Raw genomic sequence first — 27,327 nt, 5'->3', positions numbered from 1 at the left:
GGAAATGTTAAGAAATAAATATGCTTAATTATTTTATTATGAATATTTGGGGAATATTCTATGAAATAATATTTTTTATTTAATTAAATGAAACAATTTGTTAAATTATTTAGTAAAAATATAAACAATTCAGTAATTTGGAATAATTATATAAAATAAAATTATAATAGTATACCCGAAATCCTTTAATTATTTATAAATACATACCGAAAAATAGAAATTATTTATACATGTGCTTGTAAAATTATTATAATAATAAAAAAAAGCAGAGTTTATTTTAGCTTTTATCGCATGAAAATTGGTAATTATACATTTGTTTATAATATGATTTCTCTCTACATACCATTATATCGGAAGAAATTTTTTTTTTTTGTTTTTACAAAGGTTGCATTAAAATGCTGCTCATAAGGCTAGTAAGATATAAATAATGCATCATTATTGTTAATTTTTATTTATTATAAGATGTGTATGTATCTACTTAATTATTTTAATAATTATGAGATATAAGCCAAAGAAATTATACATATATGTAACAGATTTAAAAGTGATTAAATTTGGTATATAAATGTGATTTCATTGCCACACTAATGATCTATCACTTTTTTCGAAATGACACAAGTTGCTATTCTTAATCCAAATAATAAATATATTGGGACAATTTTACTTTATATAAATATTTATTCTATTAATCTTAAAACATTTACGTGTTTAGGAAAAATATCGCTACGCCTTTAAGTATGTTTCAACCAAATGAATAAATAATATACATATAAAATTAATAGTTGAGACAATTTGAGGTGCTATAAACATGAATGTGTATATTTTATTCGATATGAATATGTTGTTAATTTAAATATAGAACAAAATAAATAGCTAAATTTTAAAAAAATATTTGTTATTCCGAAATTATTACAATTGGTTAAGGATTTATTCATACAAAAAGTACTAATGCAACATAGTATTTTCTTCATATAATTTTAAACAGTATATTATATGTTTACTACGATCTATATAGTTATATGTTATTATTAAAGTATATAAAATGTGTGTTTTACTTATTCCACAATTTATACACATATGTAAGTGGAAAAAAGAAAAAGGAATTAAATGATCACATGATTATAAATACGAAAAGTAATGCTTGAAGTTTTTATCAAACTTCAAGTCAATATACGAAATTGCAATTCCATATATGTATAAGTGTATTGTTTTTCGTAGAAATAAACTAAAAACACTACAGTATGCATGGGTTATATGTTGTGACGTTTTTCCTATATTGAATAGGGTTTCATATAAGTTAATTTGTCATATTAATTTTTACACAGCAAAAAATGCATTGCCCAAAGGCATAAACATTTAATAGCTGAATCCTTTAATTTGACACCTCCTATCAATTAAGGGATTCTCTGTATTATCATTAAATAAAGAATTGAAAACATCGTAAGATGATGGGGAGTGTATATGCATGTTATTTATATTTATTGGCTCTTCAATAGATATGCTTGTATTTTCATATTTTTGAAAATCACATATGATATCAAATTTATTTTGCGAGGTATCTAAAAATTGAATAGCCGATGTATCATCAGTTTCATCCTTACTATAGTACGAATTCGATTTGAAATATGAATTGTACATGTCATAAGACGATGGCAAATTAAATACATCAAGAGGCAATAACAATGGCGGTGTATTGTCTTCATTAATAGAATTTTGATCATTATTTTTATAATCACAAAAAAAAGGATCATTCATTAATTCATCGAGAGTAGTATTATTAGTCATGCTATATTCAAGCTCAAAATTGGGATGTGTATTTTTTAAGCGATCTAAGGTATGCAAAAAGGAAATACACCTTTCCCATTGATAATTTTTTATATACTCTAGCGATCTTTTTATTTCAATCTCTTTTTTTAACTTTGAATTTTTATCTCTATGTTTTTGTTCCTAAAAATAATATGAAAAGAAATGAGGGATATATGTATTTCCCACGTATGTAGAACTATTTTACCTGCATGCAAATAATGCACACATTATATATATTTTATTTGTTCGTTTTTTTTAACGCACATCTTCCATAACTGGGAGTAATATACATTGGAATTTATGTTGTGTTGAAATAAAGCAAATATCGCTCATTTCATTATTTATAAATTCCGTTAATTTTGAATATCCTATTTGATCTATATTTATATTTTCCTTATAAACATTTTTATATATTAATGGAAGCCTACTGAGAGAAAACCCTAAGATAAAAAATCAAAGAAAAGTATAAATTGTTTGTTTGATTTATTTTTACGAATATTTTATTTACACATTGAAGAATACAACGGTTTTATAGATATTAAACTTATTAGTATTATATATTGTGTAATTCAAATTTCATTTATTTTGCATACATTGCCTTTATATATTTACAGATACAACTACTATTACTGCTACTACTACATTTATTAATAGAATATGATGCCTATTGTGGGGAATATGCTATAAATTCAATAAATGTATTGAACTTATTATCCCGCATACTTTTATACTACATTTTTTAAATTGATTTTGATTAAAACTACAATTTTATTTTAAATATATGACTACAAAAATTCATTTTATAAAAATGTGTTTTATTATATTTTCTTTAACTACTTGCATATAAGATGCGTAATATATGATGTATAACCTTTTGTTTTGGATTTATCCTCTGAATAACTATATAATAAAGACCTTATTCTATTTTTGATTAAATTTATTGATTGTTCTTTGTGATTTTTTAATGCCGGGGTTTGGTTTACGTGCATTTTTGAAATATATGTTTTTGAAATAGACATTGATGTAAATATTGGTATTATATTATTGTTGAAATATGATAAAATGTTTAGATCAATACATTTTTGTAGTATGTGAATTATCCTTCCTAATTTCATAGTTCTAAAAATATATGGGCCTGTATGCTTTAGTGTTTCAGCTAAAATATATCTTCCCCCTTTGTGATTATTATCGCCTATATAACAAAATATTAAATACATTTTAATATAATAAAATACAGATTATCATATAATATGCACAAACACTAAATTAATATAGATATATTGAAGGGCGCAACTACATTGTTGTATATACAAAAATATTATATAAAGAGAACCAAAACATCAAGAATTATAATATTGAGAAGAAATATGCATATACATGTGATAAAGGAATATACAAATTTAAAACATGCACCATAGCATAGTGTATTCCATCATGAATCATAAAAAATGAATTTTATTGGATTGAGTAAAACAATAATTTATTATGCATGGAAGGAACAAAAATAACGGAATTAAATATTAGTATATATTATAAATAAGAATAGACATATTTTTTGGGTAGGACTTTTTTTAAGAAGCAACTTTTTGTGAATCATATTCCTTATATATATGAAGACATATTAAAACCAAAAAAGGGAATCATACATTTGTACATAATATATGCATATATAAAGATGTATATTATTATTAATTCTTACTTGATTGAATCCTAAATCTATCAATTATATGAATAAAGATTAATGGTATATACAAAGAAATATTTTCATTATCATCATTGGGGTTAATAAAAAAATCTCGTGGAACACCTCTTAAATATATGCAAATATTTTCATTGTTAAGTGGCTTTTTATAAATTATTTTTCCTTTTTTTAAGTCTTTTTCATAAGCATTGGATCGATATATTTCAAATTTCTTATATGGATCTTCTCTACATATATTTATAAAATTATTATTTAAAACAGCACAATCAGGAAAATACTTGTTGATTTTTCTTTTAATTTCATTAGCTTCAGGTAATATTCTTTCGTAATATAAATATTTTAATATTAAATAAATCAAATCAGTGTGTACTTGCTTTAAATCAGAAATATCATATTTTGTATTTTTATATATTTCTTTGTAAACATTTAAGCAATTGCATGGATAATACTTATTGAAGCTTTTTAAATATAGATCACCTGTAAGCAATATGTCTTTCTTAATTTTATTATATTTCTCATTTACATTAGATTTTTTTTTTAACACTCTTTTTATGTTTGGATTTATTTTCATAAAATCATTTTTTTGATATGCCTTACATAAGCTGTTATTTATTTCGAATATGTTATTTCTTAGACAAATGGGTTCATCATGTTCAATTTCATTTTCACTTCTTACATAATACAATTTTTCTTTGTTTGGACGAGATCGAATTTTCATAGATTCTCCTGTATTATTTTTTTTGAAGAGATCATTATATTGGATATAGGAATTAGGATTATAAGTAAAATTTTCTGATATATTCGGATTACTATAATTTGCATAGTTAGAATTATTATAATCAGATATTCCTTTTAATGGGCCGTGTAGAAACATATCTTCAGGAAAATTTCCAATGGGGGTAGGACACATACCAGAGTTATAATTATCGTATGCGTCTTTCCTTCGTGTTTCAGTATAATTTCTGTCCATATTATTGTACTCAGAAGTATACTTTTCGCTATTCATTATATATATGTATCTTAAAATTTTAATGTTTTTAGTAGGGAACAATAAATTTTACTTGATTTTTTAAAAATTAATTATAGTATTTAAATATAATATTTGCAAAAAAAATAATATGTGTACATATATACGTACAATATAAGCTTCTATATTTATAAATGGTATAAATATATAGTGTACCAATTTTCCTTTAATAAAAAATGCCTATATAGAATAAAATATGCAAAGTGAGAAATATAATCTGAAAATAAATTTAGACTAAAGAAAACGTAATTTTTTGTATATAAAAAAGAGAAAATTAAAGAAAGACAAATAGATGCAATATTATTATTTAAGGTCAATAAGTCAATTAATGATAGATCCCAGAATCAATATTACATCGTATAAGATAGTTATTGATTTGAAATCTTTATAAGCAAATATTTCAGAGCACAAATAAAGAAATAAAATCGTTTGAGCATAAAAATAATATTGTATATATAAAGTGTATTGTTAAAAAATTTTAAAGTATATTATTGATAATGGACATATAAACATAGACATTTACAAAATATAAACAGTACATTTAAATATTTGTCATACTCACCTTATAAGTTTAAATAACGTTAAAGAAAAATCTTTGTGATTAGAAAGATGTAACTTTTTTTTGTATGTTTTATTGTGTGTTTTATAATAGATTTATATGTATAGTGTTGTTCTCCAATAGTCTAATATATATATATATTAGATGCCTTTTATATGAATTTATCAATGGAAAGATAATGAATCATAAGTCAAAAATCAATGAATTTATCATGTATTTTTATATAAGATAGTTCAATTATGTATAAATTAAAGAATATTTATATATTTACGCTTTTTACAACGCTTTTTATTGAGTTTTTTAAGAAATTCACCGGTTTAAATAAAAAAAACACGCAATAAACTATAAAATATATAAAAAAAAAAAAAAAGAAAGAAAGTAAAAAAGAGATAATTGTTAATTAATGATAAATTAATTGTTTTATAATTATAAAATTATAAATATAATCGAAAATTTCGTTTTTTTTTGGGGAAATATATTTGTTTAATATTAAATATTAGGGGAAATAATCATAATAAAATGCGGATATTTACCATTTTTTTTAAATTTTTCAGTTAAAAAATTAATAAATAATAAATAAAATTAATAATTTTGAGCAAAAATTCATAAAAAAACGTTGTTTTTGTACGAAAAATTCTAAATTTTCTGCAACCAAAATCTTGGATCAACCAGACAACACCCATAATAGATGCAGACCTGATAATTTTTTTATTTTACTCATTAGATTGACCATTTATCAAGTTTAAACGATTTGCTACAGTTACATAGACGATATAGACGTTTTTTGAACGGATTAAATCGATTATAGAGTGATTAAAAGTCAAAGAAAAGTGGGAAAATATGTTGTCTGTAGTTCAAATATGAAAAATTCTAATACTGCGGGGAATCAGACCCATGGGGTCTACTAGACGTGAAATGGCCTATATTTAGCCATTCAGGCCGCTTCATTTGAATCGTCTTTGATTATTCGGATTATACTTATAATTTATTTACTTATTTACAAAACTAGGGGCCCCAAAATGAGTGAAAAATACCTATCTAATTATCACGCCGGTATGGCACATTAATACTTGTCTATATGGTTTTCATGGATTATTTAACCGTTTGAAGTGATTTTTTGTGGTGCTCATATTAAATTATCTCCAATAAATCAAATAATTTAATTTTTAATGAAATAAAAGGGCAGGAGTGCATAAAACGAGCGTATATTTTCATGCATTCTGATGCAGGGTATGGCCTATATATTTACATACTTATTTTTGCACTATATGTGCTTATTTGGTAATTATTTTTAATGAAAATAAATTATTTAAATTTAATATAAATTAAAAATAAAATTTAAAAAGAAGAAAAATTATATGTATTTAATCAGTGATATAATAGATATTTGAGGGGGGAAAAATAAAATGCTGAATTATTACATTGGGTTAAATATAAACTTCGGAAAAAAGAAAAAGAGAAAAATAATGAAAGAAAAATTTATGAAAATAGAAAATAATAATAATAAAATTAAAATAAACTGAAAAACCCAATATATACGTAACCAAAATAAAAAATAGAAAGAAAATGTGGGGATGGGGGGGTGAATTTTTTTTTTTTATTTTTGGGGCTATTTCGAACTTTATATTGATTTCATATTTTGAAATGAATGAAAAGGTAAGATATAAGCCGATTCTTTTTCTAAATTTATATATGTTCGCTTATAAAAATTTATACATGCATCTAATAAAATGAGGAACATAGATAGCTGATCGAATATGTGAACCAATTGATTTGGGCAACATTTCGGTGAATTTTAAAAATAGTAATTACAAATAATATTATTTTGTAAAAATATGAATAAATACAATTTTTTTGTTTCTTATTGATTTCAAACACACCAAGTGATAGACAAAGGTAATTTTAGGAATATTATACTTTGGCGTAATGGTGAAATGCATATATTTTTTAAACCATAATTAATAAAAAATAACCAATAACTATATAACGGCATACTTTTTAGCTTGCCAATGATAGGGGGATGATATTATTTGGAATATTCCAATTTTCATTTTACCTCGAAATTATGAAATGAATACATAGCCTACCCCCATTTTGATAACATGAATAAAAACACACCGTCGAATTAATAGTATGCCTAAATATATTTATTATATTTTTATTGTATGACTTTCAATGCAGAAGCATGGGAACTAAGAAATACAACCCTGGATTAATTATATTTTAAAGGCAATACCATTTTCATAACTGATGAGCTACTGGAAAATATTAGAAATTTATATCAATTTTTTTTCTTTTTAAATAATATAGAATAGGTTTAATAATATTTTATAAAATAATATATCGAGCTTGACGGTTTATAAAAGAAAACAAAAAATAAATAGTAAAAAAAAGTAGTAAATAAATAAAAGGGTATTTTATGGGCAATCGGATTAATATTAAAGTAGGATATACTACCATTAAAATGAGTTATAAATTTGTGTGTATGTGTTTTTAAAAAAATTTATAAATTAATTATTCTTAAGGCATAAAATATAAGCACAAAATATATAAGCTTATTTATTGCTTTTATTTAATTTTTTAAGGCATTCATTAATTGGCAGCATTGGGGCCTTCGCTCATTCCTATTGTAAAAACGGGAAAATATAGTGCGTATGTATATTATTATATGCATATTAGCTACGCTATATATATATATTAAAAAATATTGAAAAAATATTTTTTAGTATATGAAATTATTCATATAATGAGCACATTACTGCATATTATATATGCTCATGCATGATAATATATTATTTTTACTTCTTCTTTTTTCTACGCATGATAACAATATATTTTCAACAAAGTTATGGCGAAAATAATCTACATAAGATTTCAAAGAAGTCCTATATTCTGTATCAACTAAAAATATAATAAAGGATAAAAATAATAATGTATTAATGCTGCAAAAGATATACATAATATTTGTTATTTATAAGTTTTAATATATTTAAATATACTATGTGAATTTTGTGGATCATCAAACTGCTCTCGAAGCAACTCTGCAATGATTAGGATAAAATATATGTACAAATAAAGAATGTATTAGAAATTATAATTACGTAAATAAAAATTATTTTCCCTGATATTGTTATTACTATTATTAATAATAATAATGAACTTACTTAATGTTGGCACTAATTGAGGGTTAAATTTGTTAATTTGTTTTATATCCAAAGGAACACATACTCTCCCTATTATAAAAAAGATATAAATGGTAAATTATTAGGTATTGCGCGCATTTATGTATATTTTTAAAAAAATAATATATTTAATATCCTTTTAAGTATATAACCTGTTCCATTGTGAATACAAAATGGGCTCTTCAATAAGTGATTAATTTCCTTGCTAAAAAGTGGTTATATATACATATATGTAACTATGTAGAAAGCATTTGGTGTGGTGTTCATAAAATCCATTCATTTTAATATGAAAAAAACTAATTATTAAATGCATTGTTCTGAATAAAGAAGAAGCAATTACCTGACATTTATATCAAGTCTTGGGTATGTAAAATGAAAGACTATTTCTTTTATGTATGATGGAATTACAGGGTTTTGATTTGCTTCTTTTTTTTTAAAATAATTTATAGGAACTGAAAATCCATAAATTACACTTAACTATAAAAAGGAATAAAATATGGCATGTAAATATTTTATATGAAAAGTGTATATTTTTCTTTTTCACATGTGTTATATGCATTTTACAAAGATCCATATAAATATTGTTTCTGAATTTATTAACTTTCTAAAATTAAGATCTGATAATTACCTTTTCGAATAATTGCTTAGAATTAAAGTTGTTATTATCAACAAATTCCTTGAATTCGTTAACTCTTGTGGTTTTCACGGGATCTGCATTTTTTCCAGACGCTTTAAAGTTTTCAAACAGTATAAAAAAATATGTGAATATAATAAAGTGTATATATAGGCATGTAATTATATTGATATATAAATAGAATAAGACAAAATAAGTATAGGATGTTTAACGAAATATGTGTAGGTTCATTATTACTGTAAGGCAAATAGTCAAATATTTTTTGAACATGAGGAGATCCTTTTTTGAAAAAATCTTGTTCTTCCAAAAGTACGTCAAAATATTTATAGCAAATATCAAATGCTCGCCTAAAAATGGTGATTTTTATTTAATTTTTTTTCTCGTAAAGCTGTATCTATCGCATTTCATGTAGTTGGTTTCATGATAATTTATGCATTATTTATATAAATAAATTTTACACCATTTGGTTATGAAATGTTATTTTTTTTATGTTACTCAAGCATTGGGTATTTTTCTTTCCCCCATATAGATACTTTTTTTTTTTTCGTGTCTGATCCCTGTTGAAAAGAAATTAAAATTGATTATATACACACACAATTGATATTTCATTCAAACGGAGAAGACTGCTAGGTTTACTACAATATTATATCACAGTAAAATTATATTTTTGCATTTTTTATTACTGATAATATGTTTAAATAATCAGCAAGGGCTGCTCGAGCATCAGTTGTGTAGTGTCTGCATGATTCATCACAAACCTATGGAAGCAAATAACACCATAATTTAAAACAAGAAAATGTGGATAGACATATGCAGCATATGTAGGATGATATAATTTTGTTTTTTATATTTTTTTTAATATGATGAAAGTATCTATATACCCAGCAATGTATTCCACGTCTTCCTGAATAAACCCATAATATATTTTGAAAAGCAAAATCTTCTCTTAGGGCTGTATCTAATAAAACTATTGCTATAGTTAGAAACTTCCTATATAATTCATAGCATAAAAAAATGTTAATAAAATAAAAGATGGTATACTATTAACTATTACTAGTAATAAGCAGATTGAATAGGATGCCGTTATATATTTATATTTATGTATGCATACCAGCAGAGCTTGCAAACTTTTTTATCTGAACAGCATGTTCTTATATCATCATAATCGTTCATATCAATATCGAATATTAATTCCTATATTAAAATAATAATAAAAAATAAGAAATGTAGTAAAAATAAAAATGAATATAAATAAAAAACACTGACCTATTTTACCTTTTGAATAGGACGAAATAAATCGCCTTTTTGATCTTTTTGGGAAACAGGATAATTATATACTGCTCCTATATCGAATTTAATTGGGACAAAATTTGAAAGGAGTTTATCTTTAAATTCATTGGCGCTGTTGAATGACTACAAAATGATTGGAATATTAATCGAGAAGATTTAGAACAAGTATAAGTTGAAAATAAAGAATAAACGAGAAATATATTGAGGGAAAAATATAGATAGTAAGCAATATTTTAAGGTAAATAATGCAGCGATTTGGGAAAAAATAAAACTTAAAAAGGAAAGAAATAAGTTTGTATTATTTTGATTTTTTACCAGCCATCTCATATATATTTCTTCTTTCCCTTGATCACTTTTTTTACAAGTAAAAGAAAATTCTCTTTTGGAAAAAAAATTCGGATCGTTTAATCGAGTATATTTTCCATTGTTGTCTTTGTTCAAAAATAAAATATATTAAAAATAATAATGTGTGTTAAGGTGTTGAAGCAACTTTTTATATATGAATTTATATGGTCAAGTTAATATGTTTTTTTATTATGTATTGGGGGGGTTTATCTTGTTACCATTCTTGTAGTTTAGCCAATTACATAAATCGGTAATAGGACATAAGTTTCCTGTTAATTAACACCCGAGAAAAAAAAAAATAAATAATTAAATGGATAAGCAACAAAAACTATAGACATATTACGATAATGTTTTATTTTGTGTGATATAGGGTAAAGGAAACAAACATATTGTTTATTTATACATTGGGTTATCATTTGGATATATTATTTCAATCACATATTTTTATATAAATGGTGTATTATATTTTACTAACGGTAATAAAAGATTAAATCCGTTTCATTAACTGTGGAATCTTTTATTTCTTGTAAAATTTCCATTTTAAAGATGATTTTCTTTTATTTTCTCCCAATTAGAGAAAAATTATGTAAGAATCGTGGAATATTATTCTTTATTAAATCCTTTGGCTTTTGCAAGTCATTGAGATTTATGCAATTATATATATAAGCACACATATATATAATAAGGTGGATTGATATAATTACACAAATTTCAGAATCAATGGGAAAGCTATGCAGATTTCTGTATTTTGCGAATGAAGCAAGAGCTTATACAAAATTTTTTCGAACAAATTATTTCTTTGCAATATTCAGCTTTTATAATTTAATTATAATTTCATAATAAATATTATTTGTAAGTATAAATAAAAAAAATGTTATGGCTTTTTTAAATTATAAATTAGTATGTAATATATGCATACAAGTATTTTTCAGTGTATTTTATTTTTCTAATATTTTAATGCTCTTATTTTAAGAGTTTATAAGTATTAAAATACTTTATAGTAATAATATAATTGTTAATTTTTGCATATTTTAAATAATATGCCTTTATGATGTATATTAGAAAATTATGATGTGCAGATTACGAAAATGGGCATATCACACATTATAATGTGTGTATACAATTTTTAAATGTATTGAGACCTATAATGAAGAAATAAAAAAAGGATAAAAATACAATAATAAAATAAAAAATTAATAAGATGTCATTCAACTAATACAAAAGTAATAATAAAGTAATGACAAAATAAAGAGGATATACAATATGTAATTTTGCATAATCAATATAACGGCAAATATATATTTTCTCCAAAGATTGATCAAAGAAATAGTATGGAGAAATTGAAGTAGACCTATAACAAATATCTGCCATATTGAATTATACATATTTTATGATTTTATTATCTGAATAGCATTTTTATTTTTGGATTTAAAATGATGGGACTAAAAAGGTAGCATACACTACTTCCTACGGGAAATGAAGTGCATCTTTTTGTTTACAAATATTTTAATATTATAAATACAAAGAAGAGGTGTTTATGTTGTTATGAAATGTATAAATTTGAATGAATTTAAAACATATCATCCAAAAATAGAAGATTTTATATAGGCCACAATGACACAAATAAAATGGAAGATTGTGGCACAGCTTGCATTTGTATTTAATATAAAAAAAATGAAAAAAAATGAAAAATCCAAGCGTCATGCATATATAACATTGGGATAAAATAATCAAATTTAAACGTTAAAAAAAATAATATGATTCGGGAACTTTACATATAGATTGTGTGCACCAAAAAATAACATAATTAAATAAATTGAGATCGATATATAACTTTTTATAAAGGATATTAATTATATTTTCACCCTCAAAAAAGGAAACATTGTGTAGAGTGTAAATATTGTTGACATTTGTGGGGGTATAATCATATGAGCATACATAAAGCTGCATATAATAGATTTCTATACGAAATAAAATTAATCCGGGTTAATATTATCCGCCAAGCATATTTTGAAAAATACTTAAAAAATCGTTCTTTTTTTTTTTAAATATATCATCGTCAATCATTTGAATATATTTTTGAAATTTGGGGTCATAATTTAATATAAGTCTGTATTTGTACTTAATATCTTCATATAAAAGTTCATTTTTATATAGACATGAGCAAGTAATTAAGTAAGCTACCTGAACAGGCAATGGAACATCTTTTTTATCGAGATTTTTTTCAAATTTTTCGATAAGTTCCAATGCTTGTTCTATCTTATATAGTACAATTAAGCATAATGTTGTTCTTAGAATAAAAAAATTATATTCACTAGGATATGCTTCTTTTCTCCAGCAAGATATTATATTATACAGCATTTCATTATCATCAAGGTATAGATAATGATTATGAGCTAAACTATATTTTTTATCTTCAAAATATGAATTTCCCATCGCTCTATGAAATTCTAAATAGCCAAATATATGATCATCATCTGTTGACCATAAAATGCATTTGTTCATAAATTTATATTTTTCTTCTGTAGAATTAGGTGGGCATTTTTTAAATATTTCTATTATTTTATCGGCATAATGTAAATCGAATTCGATATTATTTTCGGTTAATATAACACAGCATTGATACATTAAATCACATAATAAAACATATTGTTCTACTTTGGCAAATTTTAATGAAAAATAAAATATAATATTTAAACAACTAGCTAATTGATCTTTTTGCAGTTTTCTATTTATAATTGATTTTATTAATTGATGAGCTTCATAATATAAGCCTTTTCCAATTTTTTCCTTGGCTAATTTTTCTTTTGCTAGTTTGTCTTTGCTTCCCTTTTCTTTTAGCGACTTTTCTGCAACATTTTCGGTTGACTGATGCTCGCTTTCCATCATTTTCTATTGGTTAGCGCTTGGATATATTTCAATGAAAAATGAATGGTAACTTGATGATAAAATCTGTGAGAGATTTACTTACAACTTAATAAGTATATTAATATATATGTGCGTCTTCGCAAGTTTATGCATAATTTTCCTAAATATGTTTATCCCTTTTCTTGAATATATATCATGCAGGGTTATATTTTTTGGATTTGCAAGTGATTCGCTTTTTTATATTTGAATTTTCCCCTATGAAAATAATATAAATACGTGAAGCCCTAGTAAAAATTGTTTTTTCTGTTTATATTTTTGTAATAGCTTTTTTGGTAGGCATGAAAAGGATTATTATTATATATGTTTATTTTCTTGCTTATTTAGGTTTTTCGTTTAAAATAAAAAAATAAAATATACAAATTTTCCAATATAAATATTTACTTGAATTTTTTAAATATATACTTGTGTAGAATCAGCTATATATTATGTCATATGCCATTATTATTAATATAAAAAAACAATATATAATATCTTTAATTGTTTATTTACTGGTTTTCACCATCTTAAGATAGGAAATTAAATGAATGAAAATATTAATGAAGTATTTTTAAAATTTTCACATAAATGTTAAAAAAATATTATATACATAATTTAAAGGGAAGAAAACGGTGAATAATTTTGTTTATAAAGCCATTGAAAAAGGTATTAAAAAGATTTATTTTTTTTAATTGCTTGAAAATATGCGCAACACCCCTGAAACGTATATATATGCATATATACGATTTTTTTACGATTATTAATGATAAAATTATAGAATGTATAAATATTATAAAAAAATATAATTAATGTATTTTTAAGAAAATATGTAAAAATTAAATTAAGATCATATGTAATGATGAATTGCCGATATGAAGGAAGATAGTTAGTAGGAACATTTAATTATATGGAGAGAATTGAGTATAAATGTAAAGTTATATATATGACTTGTATATCTTTAAAAAAAATATATTGAAACATTGCTATGAGCATATGTTATGTTTCTATAATATATAGAACATTATACTTCTATATATCCATGCATAATTTCGCGTGATTCAATGAAAGGAAAATATTACAATTAATACATACACAACAGTTTTGAAGTAATCATAATAATTGATGATATAAAAAAAATCGGAAAATATTTGAGATAACAAAATGCATAAAAAATAAATGGTGTAAAAAACAGCTTTTGTACGAACCACAATTAGTAGGATTATGCAAGAATATGTATTGTATACTTTTGTATAAACAATTTTAGAACAATAAAGATTTTGAAATTGAAAAAAGATGTAAATTTGCATGCGTTATAATAATAACAGTTCTCATATCACAATAGAGGTAATAATATGTATTATACCTGCGATATATGAGAAGAAAAAGCACATTATATTCTGGCACAAAATTATTTACTCACAAAAATATTGTGATATATAAAAGCAATATATAATAGTAGACTGCTGCAAAATATTTTGTTGCAGTGATATAATTAACTCCTTAGGGCACTTACAAATATATGGGAAATTAATCAGTTTTATATATTTTACTATTATTTTTTTTTTAAAATGAGTAACATAAATATTGTATGTTTGGGAGGGGCTAGCGAAGTAGGGAGATCATGTGTAATAATAGAAAGTGAGAAAACGTCGATTATGCTAGACTGTGGAATACATCCAGCTTTTATGGGGATTGGGTGTTTACCTATATATGATGCATATGATATATCAAAAGTTGATGTCTGTTTAATTACACATTTTCATATGGATCATAGTGGTGCATTGCCATATTTAATTAATAAAACTCGGTTTAAAGGGAGAGTTTTTATGACCGAAGCAACAAAAAGCATTTGTTATTTACTATGGAGTGATTATGCCCGTATAGAAAAATGTATGAATTTAATGAATAAAAATAAATCTATGAAAAGTAAAAAGGAGTTAGAAGATAATGGATCTGATGGTATGGAGAATAATATAAATAATGATGGATATATTAGTAATGATGACAATGATGATGCTTATTATGATAGTTATATTGTTGATAGAGATAATGATGAAAATAGCAATAATGTATTATATGATGATGATGATATAGACACTACAATGGAATTAATTGAAACAGTTAATTTTCACGAAAATATTGAACTTGAAAATGTAAAATTTACTGCATATAGAGCAGGGCATGTTATAGGTGCATGCATGTTTTTAGTAGAAATTAATAATATACGTTTATTGTATACAGGTGATTACAGTAGAGAGATAGATAGGCATATACCAATAGCTGAAATTCCGAATATTGATGTTCATGTATTAATATGTGAAGGAACATATGGTATTAAAGTGCATGATAATAGAAGAAAACGAGAGACGATTTTTTTAAATATGTTAACTAATATATTAAACAGTAAAGGAAAGGTATTATTACCTGTTTTTGCTTTAGGGAGAGCTCAAGAAATATTATTAATATTAGAAGAACATTGGGATCGAAATCCTAATTTACAAAAAATTCCAATTTTTTATATTTCTTCTATGGCTACAAAATCGTTATGTATTTATGAAACATATATAAATTTATGTAGTGAATTTATTAAAAAAATTGTTAATGAAGGTAAAAATCCCTTTAATTTTAAATATGTAAAATATGCAAAATCATTAGATTCAATTTTAAACTATTTATATCAAGATAATTACCCATGTGTAATTATGGCGTCCCCTGGTATGCTTCAAAGTGGAATATCAAAAAGTATTTTTAATATAATTGCATCAGATAAAAAAAGCGGAGTTATTATAACTGGGTATACAATTAAAGGGACACTAGCAGATGAATTAAAAACCGAACCAGAATTTGTAACCATTAATGATAAATTAGTTAAAAGGAAATGTCAATTCGAACAAATTTCATTTAGTGCGCATTCTGATTTCAATCAAACAAAAACATTTATTGAAAAATTGAAATGCCCAAATGTTGTTTTAGTACATGGTGATAGAAATGAATTAAATAGATTAAAAAATAAACTAATAGATGAAAAAAAATATTTATCAGTTTTTACTCCGGAAATATTACAAAAGGTATCCTTTCACTTTGAGCATAATGATCATGTTATATCACTAGGGAAGCTTTCTCACCATATTAAAAAAGTTAATAAAAAAATTAAATTACTAAAAAAAAAAAATCAGCTAAAATTAGCGGAAAAAAATGAGTTAGATAATGCAGAGGCAATAGAAGATGAGCAAGGTCAAGAAGATTTGAATGACAATGAAAATATTATAAAAAAAGAAGAGATTACTGAAAATGTTATTATTAAAAAAGAACCCGATGTAGAAAACACGTCTACTGAATTGAAAAGAATAGATGAAGAAATGGATGAAAACGATATAGGCATCGAAGATGAAATAGAAGCAGAAGAAATAGAAGCAATAATAATATCTGAACCGCAATCTGCCCCTGTTATTGTTTTTCCTAGCGATATACATGAATATACCAATTTAAAAACAGCATTAATTGATCAGACCATTAATATTAGATATCCATATAAATTAGATGCATTGTATAATGTTCTAAGTAATGTATACGAAGATATTTTTATGGAAGATAACATAATTTTTGTTAAAGATATAAAAATATTATATTGTGAAGAGGAAAAAATAATAAAAATTAATTGGCTATCAAGCCTTATTAATGATATGATTGCGGATAGCATAAATTTTTTAATCCTTGAATTTATGGATACAATGGCATCTAATAAAAAATGTTTATCAATTTGTAATAATACAACGGACACCCAAATATATGAAATGATAGTTGATTTTGTTGAAGAAAATTATACAAATGTTGAAAGAATATTAAAAAGAGATATAAAGCAAGCTTTATTGTTATGCATTAATAAAAATAGTGAAAACGATTCTACAGAAAATCTTAAATCTGCTTTGAATGGAGAGAAAAAGAAAAAAATAAATATGAAGAGCAATGCCGAGGAGAATATAGAAGATTTAAATGAAAATGAATTGACCTTAAACTCGGGAAATAACAATAGAAAAAATATAAATTTTGAAATGTATGATAATTTATTTTTCGATTATATGAAAAATACGATTAACGAAGAAAAGTCTAATAACGAATATGATGATATTTGCAAAATTAATGAAATTGGAGAAATATTAAAATTTGAAGTTAAGGATAATGCTAACAACGATGTTCAAGTGTTTGTTGATATGGATAATAGGGAGGTTATATGCAAAGAAGAATCTGTTTTAATAAAAGTTAAAGAGATTTTAAGAAATATTGAAGAATCTATGCTACCTATGTGTTTTTGATATATTATCATAGATACGTCGTTGAAACGGCATGCTATCATATTTTCATGTTGTTTGTATATTCATATATCCATGGATTTTTTCTTTCACCGTTTTCTTTTTCTTTTTTTTGTTAAAATTGTTTATAAATATAACTTATAATAATGCTTAATTTTAAAAACTTTATATAATTAATTAAATATATAACTCTTTACAAATGCATGCTAATAATAGGCATGTTTGTATTGTCAATTATTGCTACTTTATTTGTGTTAAAATAAAAAATAGTATATTACAAAAGTGAAGAAGTTTACAATTTAAAAATATTGAAGAAACATTTTCACAAATTAAAAATGTTTCCCGTAAACTAATAATAAATTATGGTGAAATACAAATAACTTAAAAATAAAAACCAAAATAAACAAGTTTTATGTTAATAAATACAAAATCACATTTAAAAACAAAAAACTATGAATCATAGTCATAAAAACAAACTTGAAAATCAATTTTCATAAAAATTAAAAAAAAAATAACAAATAATCATGCATACGTAAACAAAGACACTAATTCTCTATTATGTGTTTTACATTCAAATCTATAATGCCAATGATGTTCTCCTAAAAAAGGAAAAGAAAAAAATATGTATATATATAACTTGAAAAAGGAAAGAAATATGTAGCATATAGGATATTTTTTCTAACCTTTTCATCAACTAAAGAATATCTTCCATCCGTGTTTCTATAAAAAATAAATCAATAAAAATCGAAGATTCCATATTTTTATATTTTTCATATGTTTATACAATTGAGTATGTTTTTAAGATATTCTTACTTTATATTAAAGACGCTTCGAGCAACAAAATAATTTTTTTTCTTCTTTTTAAAAAGTTCCACATAAAATTTGGCATTTTTCTGTAGAAAAGGCAAAGATTCCATTATATAATTAAACAATAAAATGTCTTTTTTGACATAAAAAATATATATAATAAGAATTTTATATTATTTATTTTTAAGAAATTTTTACTATGTTGCCAAGGCCTAAAACAATGTATTCCAAGAAAAATATTTTATCCCTAACGACTTTTTGTGTTTTTGTATTTTTTCGTCTAATGTGTAGGAAGGGACAAGAGAAAATATATATTAATTTTTTTGAATAACTGAATATGTTGTATAATATATATGGAAATAATATATTTATGCATATGATGAACATTTGTAAATGTATTACCTGACGCAAAGGATATTTACGTTTTTTGGTTTAATAAAACAACTTACAAAATATTCAATTGAAGTATCGATTTTAGTTTTTGAGAAGAATTGAATGTCTTTTATAAAAATTAATAAGCACATTTTTGATATGTTTAGCGATAATTCACTCGCTTTCGAACTAAACTTGCTTTTGATCGATTCATTTATGCTACCCAATCTTATGGATGTTTTCCATAATGGCTCTTCAATTTGTCTTTTTTTGTATAAATAAAGGCTTTCATGCGATAAAAATTTTATATCATCGGGAGAATACTCATTTAGGAAAGATAACCTAAAATTTATATATTTTATTTTGTATTTTTTTTTAATATTAAGAAGCATTTGAGATGATAAGAGAAATAGATCATGATATGAAAAATTCGATTTCAACAATTTTATGGATTTTCCTATACAATATGTTAATAAGCCTATAAAGAAAGCGCAAATTGAGAAGCAACATAATGTATTGTCATACAAATAAATGAAATGTATATATTTTTGTTTTTTATTTGAGCATTTGGCTGGCGAATTAGTATAATATTTACATATATATATTGATTATGATTTGCAGATGTGCTTACCCCTAAATTTCCCATTAATGAGCAGCTCATATTCATTCCTATCTCGAAAATCCGGAGAAAAGAAAAATATGGATGGAACAAGGGCCTGATTTTCATCTTTTATGTGTTTTTTTTCAGGGAATTTATTGTTTTCAGGTTTCTTAACATTTTCTATATAAATTGGATCGGTATGTCTATCTTTAATTTTTCCAAACATTTTAAATGAATAAGCATTTTTCTTGTATGAAAATGGTAAATGTTCATTTTTGGGCAATTCAGTTGCATTTATACTTTTATTATATGTTATAGATATAGGTGTCGGAACGAAATATGATGAATAAGTAGTATCAAATATAATGCATAATTGTTTACCTCCTTTTAATTTTTTAATTATATGGCATATTTCATTTGAATATATATATTTATTATTAGAATAATCTTGTGGTAATAATGCAAAATTGTTATCCTCGCTAAATTTTGAATCAATAATTTTGGTAGAATAACCACAATAATAAAAAAATAGAATATCACCATTATTGGAATTAATAATAAAATCACGTAAATGGTTTATAATATTTTTTCTAGTAGCTTTTTGTGCAACATAATTTTTATAACAAAAATTAGAATCATTTAATAAAGTCAATTCATTAAAATTAAATGATTCTACTAAATGCTTACATATTTGAGCCGTATCATTTTTGCATCCTTCCAATAAACCATTATAACTTAGTGTAATGATTAGAGCCTTTTTTTTTCCTAAGTAATGTGATTCTGAGCCAGTTGTAGTCAATTCACTAGAAGCATTCATTTTATATTTAGTTACTTTGTTTTTAGTAGTATTAACAATATTGCTTTTTAGGTTACATAAATTGTTTGTATCTTTATTATCATTTTTAAGACGTTCAAATTTCTCTATAAATATTTTATCTGAACTATTTAGATCTTCAATGTTATTCATATGTTTACTAAAAAACGATCGGAATGACTCATTACTTGTTACTAGTTTTTTTGGTACAAAATCATTATCATTTGTATCATTTCGATGAATTTTGGCAATTGTTTCTATTTTATTTTTACAAGGATCAAATTTTTTATACACTGTAGCGTCATTATAATCATCGCCTAGTGCTTTTTTTTCAACTTCCGTCAGTGCTTTCATTTTAAAATATATAGATTCCTGAGATTTGGGAATACTATGCAAATTTTGATGCTGCTGCTTTTTTACATTATAAATAGAGGAACGTGTTTCTAAAATATTAGCTTTTAATTCCTGTTTCTTTTTTATTAATTTATTCAGTTTAGTATGTTTTGATTTTTCATATAAATCATTGTTTTGTGATTCTTCATTTAAAGCATTCAATGGGGCATTAAATTCTTTGTGACTTTTTGACATGGATAATAATATTTCATTTATGCCATCAATTGCACTAGCATTATTTCCACTATTAATTATATTATGTTTTGTTTTCAGCTTTTCAAGATCATGATCATGCGAATTCATAATAGTAGCTTTAAAATTTATTTCGTTTATATTTAATTCGCTTTCTCTTGTGTCAAATTCATGTGAACCATTTATATTCTTTTTCATATTTAATAAATTATTATTTATAAGATCAATATAATTCTCATTTAGATTAGTTTCTGCTAAATTGGGATTAAGAGTTATTTCAGTATTTTTATTTTTTTCGCCATTGTCAGCAGTGTCTAATACGTTGGGCTTATTAAATAAATTATTTACTTCATGTATTGTATTATTTTTATTTTCCACACGACATTTTGATGTTAATTTTTCTAAAGGATTAAGACTTATATTTTTATTATTTGGTACAGCAGAATCTTGGTTTATTGAATTTGGGTTTATTTCTTGCTCAAACGGAATATATTCTTTTTTATCATTATCTACATTATATGTGTTACTTTTGGAGTATAGGAATTTATCAATATTATACGCTTTTAGTTTATTTGTAGGGGTTTCAAAAGCTGAAATTGAACGCATCATATTTCCTTTAACATTGTTAGTGTTTATTTGGCTTTGTTGAGTAACATTTTGATAATTTAATAAAAGGCTATCTTTGTGTTGAAGCGTATTTTTTCCATATATTTTGGTGCTACCAGATATACCATCTTTGGTATTGTTATAATTTTTGTCACAATCAATTTTGTCTATATTTTGAAGATAAGTTTTTGCATCACTATTCGTATTAGCATTATTGTATTGGCTTGGTAAATATGATATATTGGTATTTTTATAATTATTATTGAGAATTGTGTTTTCCATATTCGGCCCCTTTGGATTATTGTTTGTTTTGGGAATGGAATTTATGTGTTGGTGCACGTTAGAAAATGTTAAATTAGCATCATTTGAACTTTTAATCATATTTTGATTTTTTCCATTTTTAGATAAATATTGTTTTCCAAAAGCCATATTATTATTGTTATGATGTGTATTATATAAGAAAGAGGGATTTTTCATTTGTTCAGGACTATAATATTTATAATAATAATTATAGGCATTGTTTGTGGTTTCATTTTGTATATTATTAAATGGCGATACGGTGCCATTTCTGTTAATAAACGAATTGTGAGCATAATTTTCATTAAAAATATTACTATTATTTTCTTTATTCTTTCTATTATTGGTATGGTATAAATGCTGTATTCCCCCTTTTGAGTTACTATTTATTATGCAAAATGATTCATTTTTGTTTGAGTGTTTTAATTGGGTATAATTGATAGAATTATTCTTAGGATTGTAATTTTTTATTGTATTTTTTTTTTCAAGGGACTCTTTTTGATTATAAGGAAATAAAAAATTATATATTTTTGTCAAGGTATTCTTTCTATCTCGATTTGTGGTAGATGGACCCTTGCCTCCTTTTCTTCTTACGTATGAAAATGAGCTACCAACACTTTGATCTATAGATGCACTTCTCATTGGATTTTCACAAAATGAGAAATAGTCAGAAAAATTAAAGGAATACTTTTTATTGTTATTTTTTTTTAATTGGTCATTTGGATTCAATGCTTTTCTATTCATATTTATATAATTTTGTTTGTCTTTATTTAAGGGGGTTAATAAATACGAACTACTACGCCTTTGAACATTATTTTTTGGAATAAATGATAAATTTATCATATTATTTCCATGGCGCATTTTTGTATTTGCTTTTATGTTATTATTAGGAATTAATGGTACAAATGGTCCCAAAAATGTTAATTTATTATTATCGAAAGAATGAGAATATCTATTGGTAGTATTATTGACATTATCACAAGACATACTTCTATAAATGTTTGACCCTTGATTGTATTGATTTAATATTTCTTCATTATAATTGTTATATATATAATTTCCATGATTATAAAGCATATTATTTTTAGTGTTTAAATTATGAGCATTGCGGGGTATATAATTATTTATTTTATTTTTATCTACAATTTTTGAAATATTAGGCTTTGTAGCGTTATTATTCCCACTTAAAACGTATCTTTCTGTGTAGTTTTTATCATCATTATGCATATTATTAATTTGATTTTTTAGTTTGTTATTTAAGTTATTAACATAATTTTCGGTGTTATTATTCTGTATACTATTTTGTTTATTATAAAAACCGTTCTTATTCGACATTAAGTAAGCATAACTTATTGGGTTTATCGAATTAATAATTTTATTTGGTGGCATATTATAGCCATTCAGTGGGTAATTTTCGTGATTGGTATTTTGAAAAAAAACTAGGTCCTTTATATTATTTCCTCTGGGGGGAATATACAAAATTTGATTTTTTTCATTTTTCTCTAAATTTTTTGTCATATTTTTATTTATGGGTCCTATTTTTTCATTTTCCGCATCTATAGAAATTGGGGAAAAAATAATAATGTGCTATGTGTATCTCATGTATATGTAGTCATAATGTATATTATTTTATTATAAGTTACAAATATGGATGTCTCATGAATATGTATAAGGGCTTATATAAACATTCAGTGTTTGAATATTTTAAAAAGTAAATATGCAAATTTTGTGTATTAGATTATTTATCACAATTAGTATATAAGCATTAATATATGCACACATAAAAGATTTTGAAAGTATTTTATGCTTTTAAGCAATATACCTTTTACTAATATCTTCCCCTTGGTGTCACATGATATATTGTCGGTAGATGTTTCACTATGGTCACTAATCTTCTTGATGCGTTTATATATATTTATATTTTCATAAGAGCTATATAGCGGAGAATAGATATTCATATCTCGCATTTTAATTTTACAGTTTATATATTAGATTTAAAATTTTTTAGTTTTAAATAAATAATATATTTTTAGTAGTGTAGAATATTACAAATTATTATAGATGCATTATATCTAATTGTTTTTCTTTGGGGTATTCACTGAATACACAAATTTGATTTAATTTTTTTTTTAAAGATATTTTATAGATATACAAAAATAAAATAAAATACGTTCCATCTTTACAAAATTTCTATATTATTTTTTGTTCAAGAAAAAATTAAAAATATATATTAACCAAATATTTTATTTTTTATTTTAGAAAAAAGTAATAAAAACAGTTGGGTATATTTTCCAACATGCGTTTAGTTACGCATAGATATGCACGCAGATATTATGTGGGTAATGTTATGTTTCCTTCACTATTTTTATTTTATGAAACATTAAAAATTTGTTGCAATTTTATAACGTGCATAAACAATACACAAATATAATATGCGGTTGTTAAAATAGTCAATCAAAAAAGTACACCAATATAACATATGGTTATGAAAATATAATACAAAAAACTACACCAAATAGTAATTAGTAAAATCTAAATGAAAATTAAGCCAAAAAATATGGGAATCTATGCATTATCATATTTACTAATTTTATAAAATGTCGTTTTGATTCAAATTGTAGGATTTTGTTGTTTTGTTTACCATCGGAAATAACATAATGGTGCGCACAAGGAATATAGTTGTAAAATATGCGGTTTATTAAGTAAAAAAAATTAGAATTTTCTAAAATGCAAATCCAATATTTTAAAATTAATAATTATTCCATTCTACACAATTGTGTTATATAATTACTATATTTAATACTTTATATAATCTAATATTTTGGTATATTAACATTTATGCAATTCTACAAAATACATTACTAAGTGCATACTTTTTTGCACACAAAATATTTTGCTCCTTTTGAAAATAACAATACACTGAATTAAAACAAATTTTAATTAAATTATAGATGTGTAAAATTGCACATATTTCCTTTTTTTGATGAAAAAAATAATGCGTTGGTATTTATACGATTGAATTTTTTTTATAGAAAATATATATTATAATAAATTGAAATTTTATATATAATTTTTAAAATTGCATTCTATATAATTACAGTGCTATATTTTATATTTTTAAGATAATAAAAATATACCATTGGGTGATTTAGTGTTACACTTCAGTTAATTTGTATGAAATACGTTAAATAATAAAAACGCAAACTGAAGTGTGCTAAATTTTACCAATGGAAAAAAAATACTTCAATGAGATATATTTCCTGTCTTTAAATAAAACAACAATATTTATATAACAGAAATGATAACACAAACAAAAATCATATAAAAGTTTCTGCTAAATTTTACTATATAAGAAATACCATTATATAAATTTATGCAACTCCATTTTATGAAAATTGTGAAAAATATAATTTTTTATAGATTTTAGCTGTAGCACGAAATATGGAAATAAGTATATGCCTATAAAACAATTTTGTATTATATTTATTTACATTTTTATGATTTATTCAAGTTGATTATATAGAAATCAATTTTTATTAGATAACCTAATAAGTTTATCATTTTTTATTACATTTATTCATTATTTAGAAAGTATTAACTGAATGTGATAAGTTATACAAATATATTTTGAATATTATATAAAAAATATGTAATATTAATTGAAAGATAAAGAAATATTAAATGTATTTATATTTCTGTGGCAATATAATTATATATTACTATAAATATATAATTTTAAAATTGGATTATTAATTATATATTTATAATGAAATATTAATACTATATATTATATATAATAAATATTGTGGTATGATTTTTATAAAAAGTTATAATTATATATTAATCTATATATAAATATTTTATTTATTCTTATAAAATTTATAGATAAATAATTAATGAACGGAGATAATAAAATTGGGTAATGTGAGGCTCGAACTCACGACCTCGGGATTATGAGACCCGCGCGCTAACCGACTGCGCCAATTACCCATAATGTACTTTTGGGAATTTGCAGTTATGTTAGTACTTTGTTTATGAAAAAAATATAAATGGTGCAGGTGTATACGAATATATATATAGCATTAATAAATAAATTTATTTTTATTACTTCTTTTATATTAAACGCCTTAATATAATTTGGCTTTATAAAAATAATATTAAAAGAATGTATGACCTTTACATATGGGTATAAAAATTGAAAAATGCAAATACATACATTATTTTTTAGTATGTTTTTTATAATTTATATCGTAGCTATTTAATTTCTATATTTTTATGTTGTTAATGATAATAAAATGTAGGATTATTAACAAAATATATTAAGTAAATATAATAGTAGAATATGAACATCTGCTTCTACTTTATGCATCTTTATGTTTTTTGGGGTTGGCTTATTTATAAATTTATACCAAAGGTAATTCGCATATAATGTTTAAATAGAAATTATTTATAAAATCAACAGGAATAGAAATAATATAAGGTATAAATAACTGACGTCGAAAAATTTATACATCCTCCTGAATAATTACACGATTTAACGAGCAGTTTATGAATAATAAACAGCTGATAATATTGAAAATTGAATAAAATTGGATGAAATGTATATATAATATTTAAACATAAAAAAACATATTTTATAAATTCCTATATATGGCTTGATGGAACTATCAAATGAAACAAATGACTATATGCTTTGAATGGGGCAAAGACACTACTACTTAATACATGTATATGCAAATAATGGGAATTATAATACGATATGTTATATAAATAATATCTTAATACAGTGTGATTAATGCTAATGTTTTTGATATGGCTTTCCAAAAATTGCTATAAACTCTTTTTGTTTTCCTTTATCGTGATTTTTATAAAGAATAAAGCATATGAATTATGCAATTTTTAAGGTATTTTGAAAAATCTTAAAGAAATAGCAAAGCGTATATTCATTGAGTTATTATAACAATTATTATTTATTATGTATATATATAATAACATAAAATGGCATGTATATAGAAATATATATATGTAGTATTCCTTTTTTGTATGAAATATGTATAAGATTTAAAAAAGCAAAAATAAAGGTGCACCGATGAGTTAGCATGGTTGCTAAAGATGACTTCAAATCATTTGGTGTAGGTCACTGCACAGAGGTTCGATTCCTCCTTCGGTGCGAATATGAAATTTTATTTAACATAAAAATTCAAACGCGCCGAAAAAGTAACACCAAATATGGAAAATTACGTTGATATTTTTCTTATATATATATTATAAAATATAAATATAAAATGGGGTATATTATGAAATAAAAAGTGAGAATGATATGCATATAGGTATACTTATATAGTTATAAATAATTGTGAATATGTATGCATAAATATATATATGTTTTTCCAATACTTAAAAATAAATTTAGATTAGTTATAAACCTATTCGAAGCATTATTTTTATATTACATAGATATTACAAGATGTCATTAATTTGCTATA

At 23.5% G+C, this 27,327-nt stretch overlaps 5 protein-coding genes and 2 non-coding genes across 7 annotated transcripts; 2 read left to right on the top strand and 5 right to left on the bottom strand.

Annotated features, from left to right (window-relative positions):
- Positions 1 to 1,356: 1,356 nt before the first annotated feature.
- On the bottom strand, positions 1,357 to 4,514 carry PVVCY_1300450 (conserved Plasmodium protein, unknown function; the record flags this gene model as incomplete). The annotated part of the gene is made up of 4 exons (XM_037634708.1): positions 1,357 to 1,947; positions 2,071 to 2,246; positions 2,678 to 2,998; positions 3,614 to 4,514. 4 exons carry the CDS (start codon positions 4,512 to 4,514, stop codon positions 1,357 to 1,359), a joined length of 1,989 nt encoding a protein of 662 aa, XP_037490766.1.
- Positions 4,515 to 7,686: 3,172 nt separating this feature from the next.
- On the bottom strand, positions 7,687 to 11,084 carry PVVCY_1300440 (DNA primase small subunit, putative; the record flags this gene model as incomplete). The annotated part of the gene is made up of 16 exons (XM_008623721.2): positions 7,687 to 7,718; positions 7,897 to 7,995; positions 8,094 to 8,135; positions 8,259 to 8,327; positions 8,429 to 8,481; positions 8,617 to 8,753; positions 8,905 to 9,005; positions 9,148 to 9,257; positions 9,406 to 9,467; positions 9,594 to 9,668; positions 9,792 to 9,900; positions 10,022 to 10,104; positions 10,186 to 10,323; positions 10,516 to 10,631; positions 10,764 to 10,814; positions 11,021 to 11,084. 16 exons carry the CDS (start codon positions 11,082 to 11,084, stop codon positions 7,687 to 7,689), a joined length of 1,341 nt encoding a protein of 446 aa, XP_008621943.2.
- Positions 11,085 to 12,537: 1,453 nt separating this feature from the next.
- On the bottom strand, positions 12,538 to 13,434 carry PVVCY_1300430 (conserved protein, unknown function; the record flags this gene model as incomplete). Its single annotated transcript, XM_008623720.2, has 1 exon — positions 12,538 to 13,434. The coding sequence occupies one exon, from the start codon at positions 13,432 to 13,434 to the stop codon at positions 12,538 to 12,540; it is 897 nt and encodes a 298-aa protein (XP_008621942.2).
- A 1,583-nt stretch (positions 13,435 to 15,017) lies between these two features.
- Positions 15,018 to 17,762, top strand: PVVCY_1300420 (cleavage and polyadenylation specificity factor subunit 3, putative; the record flags this gene model as incomplete). The annotated part of the gene is made up of 1 exon (XM_008623719.1): positions 15,018 to 17,762. One exon carries the CDS (start codon positions 15,018 to 15,020, stop codon positions 17,760 to 17,762), a length of 2,745 nt encoding a protein of 914 aa, XP_008621941.1.
- Positions 17,763 to 18,304: 542 nt separating this feature from the next.
- Positions 18,305 to 23,808, bottom strand: PVVCY_1300410 (metacaspase-like protein; the record flags this gene model as incomplete). Its single annotated transcript, XM_008623718.1, has 7 exons — positions 18,305 to 18,358; positions 18,443 to 18,479; positions 18,573 to 18,652; positions 18,765 to 18,846; positions 18,969 to 19,416; positions 19,570 to 23,397; positions 23,664 to 23,808. The coding sequence occupies 7 exons, from the start codon at positions 23,806 to 23,808 to the stop codon at positions 18,305 to 18,307; spliced, it is 4,674 nt and encodes a 1,557-aa protein (XP_008621940.1).
- Positions 23,809 to 25,757: 1,949 nt separating this feature from the next.
- PVVCY_1300400 lies at positions 25,758 to 25,831 on the bottom strand. The gene has a single exon. It is a non-coding gene; the product is annotated as a tRNA-Met (tRNA).
- Positions 25,832 to 26,924: 1,093 nt separating this feature from the next.
- PVVCY_1300390 lies at positions 26,925 to 27,013 on the top strand. Its single transcript has one exon. It is a non-coding gene; the product is annotated as a tRNA-Sec (tRNA).
- The last annotated feature ends 314 nt before the right edge of the window (positions 27,014 to 27,327 follow it).

Source organism: Plasmodium vinckei (genome assembly GCF_900681995.1).
Source record: "Plasmodium vinckei vinckei genome assembly, chromosome: PVVCY_13".
In the NCBI taxonomy this organism is placed as follows: Eukaryota; Apicomplexa; class Aconoidasida; order Haemosporida; family Plasmodiidae; genus Plasmodium; species Plasmodium vinckei.
Note: the sequence above shows the minus strand (reverse complement) of the source record. Positions and strands in the feature narration are given on the sequence as shown.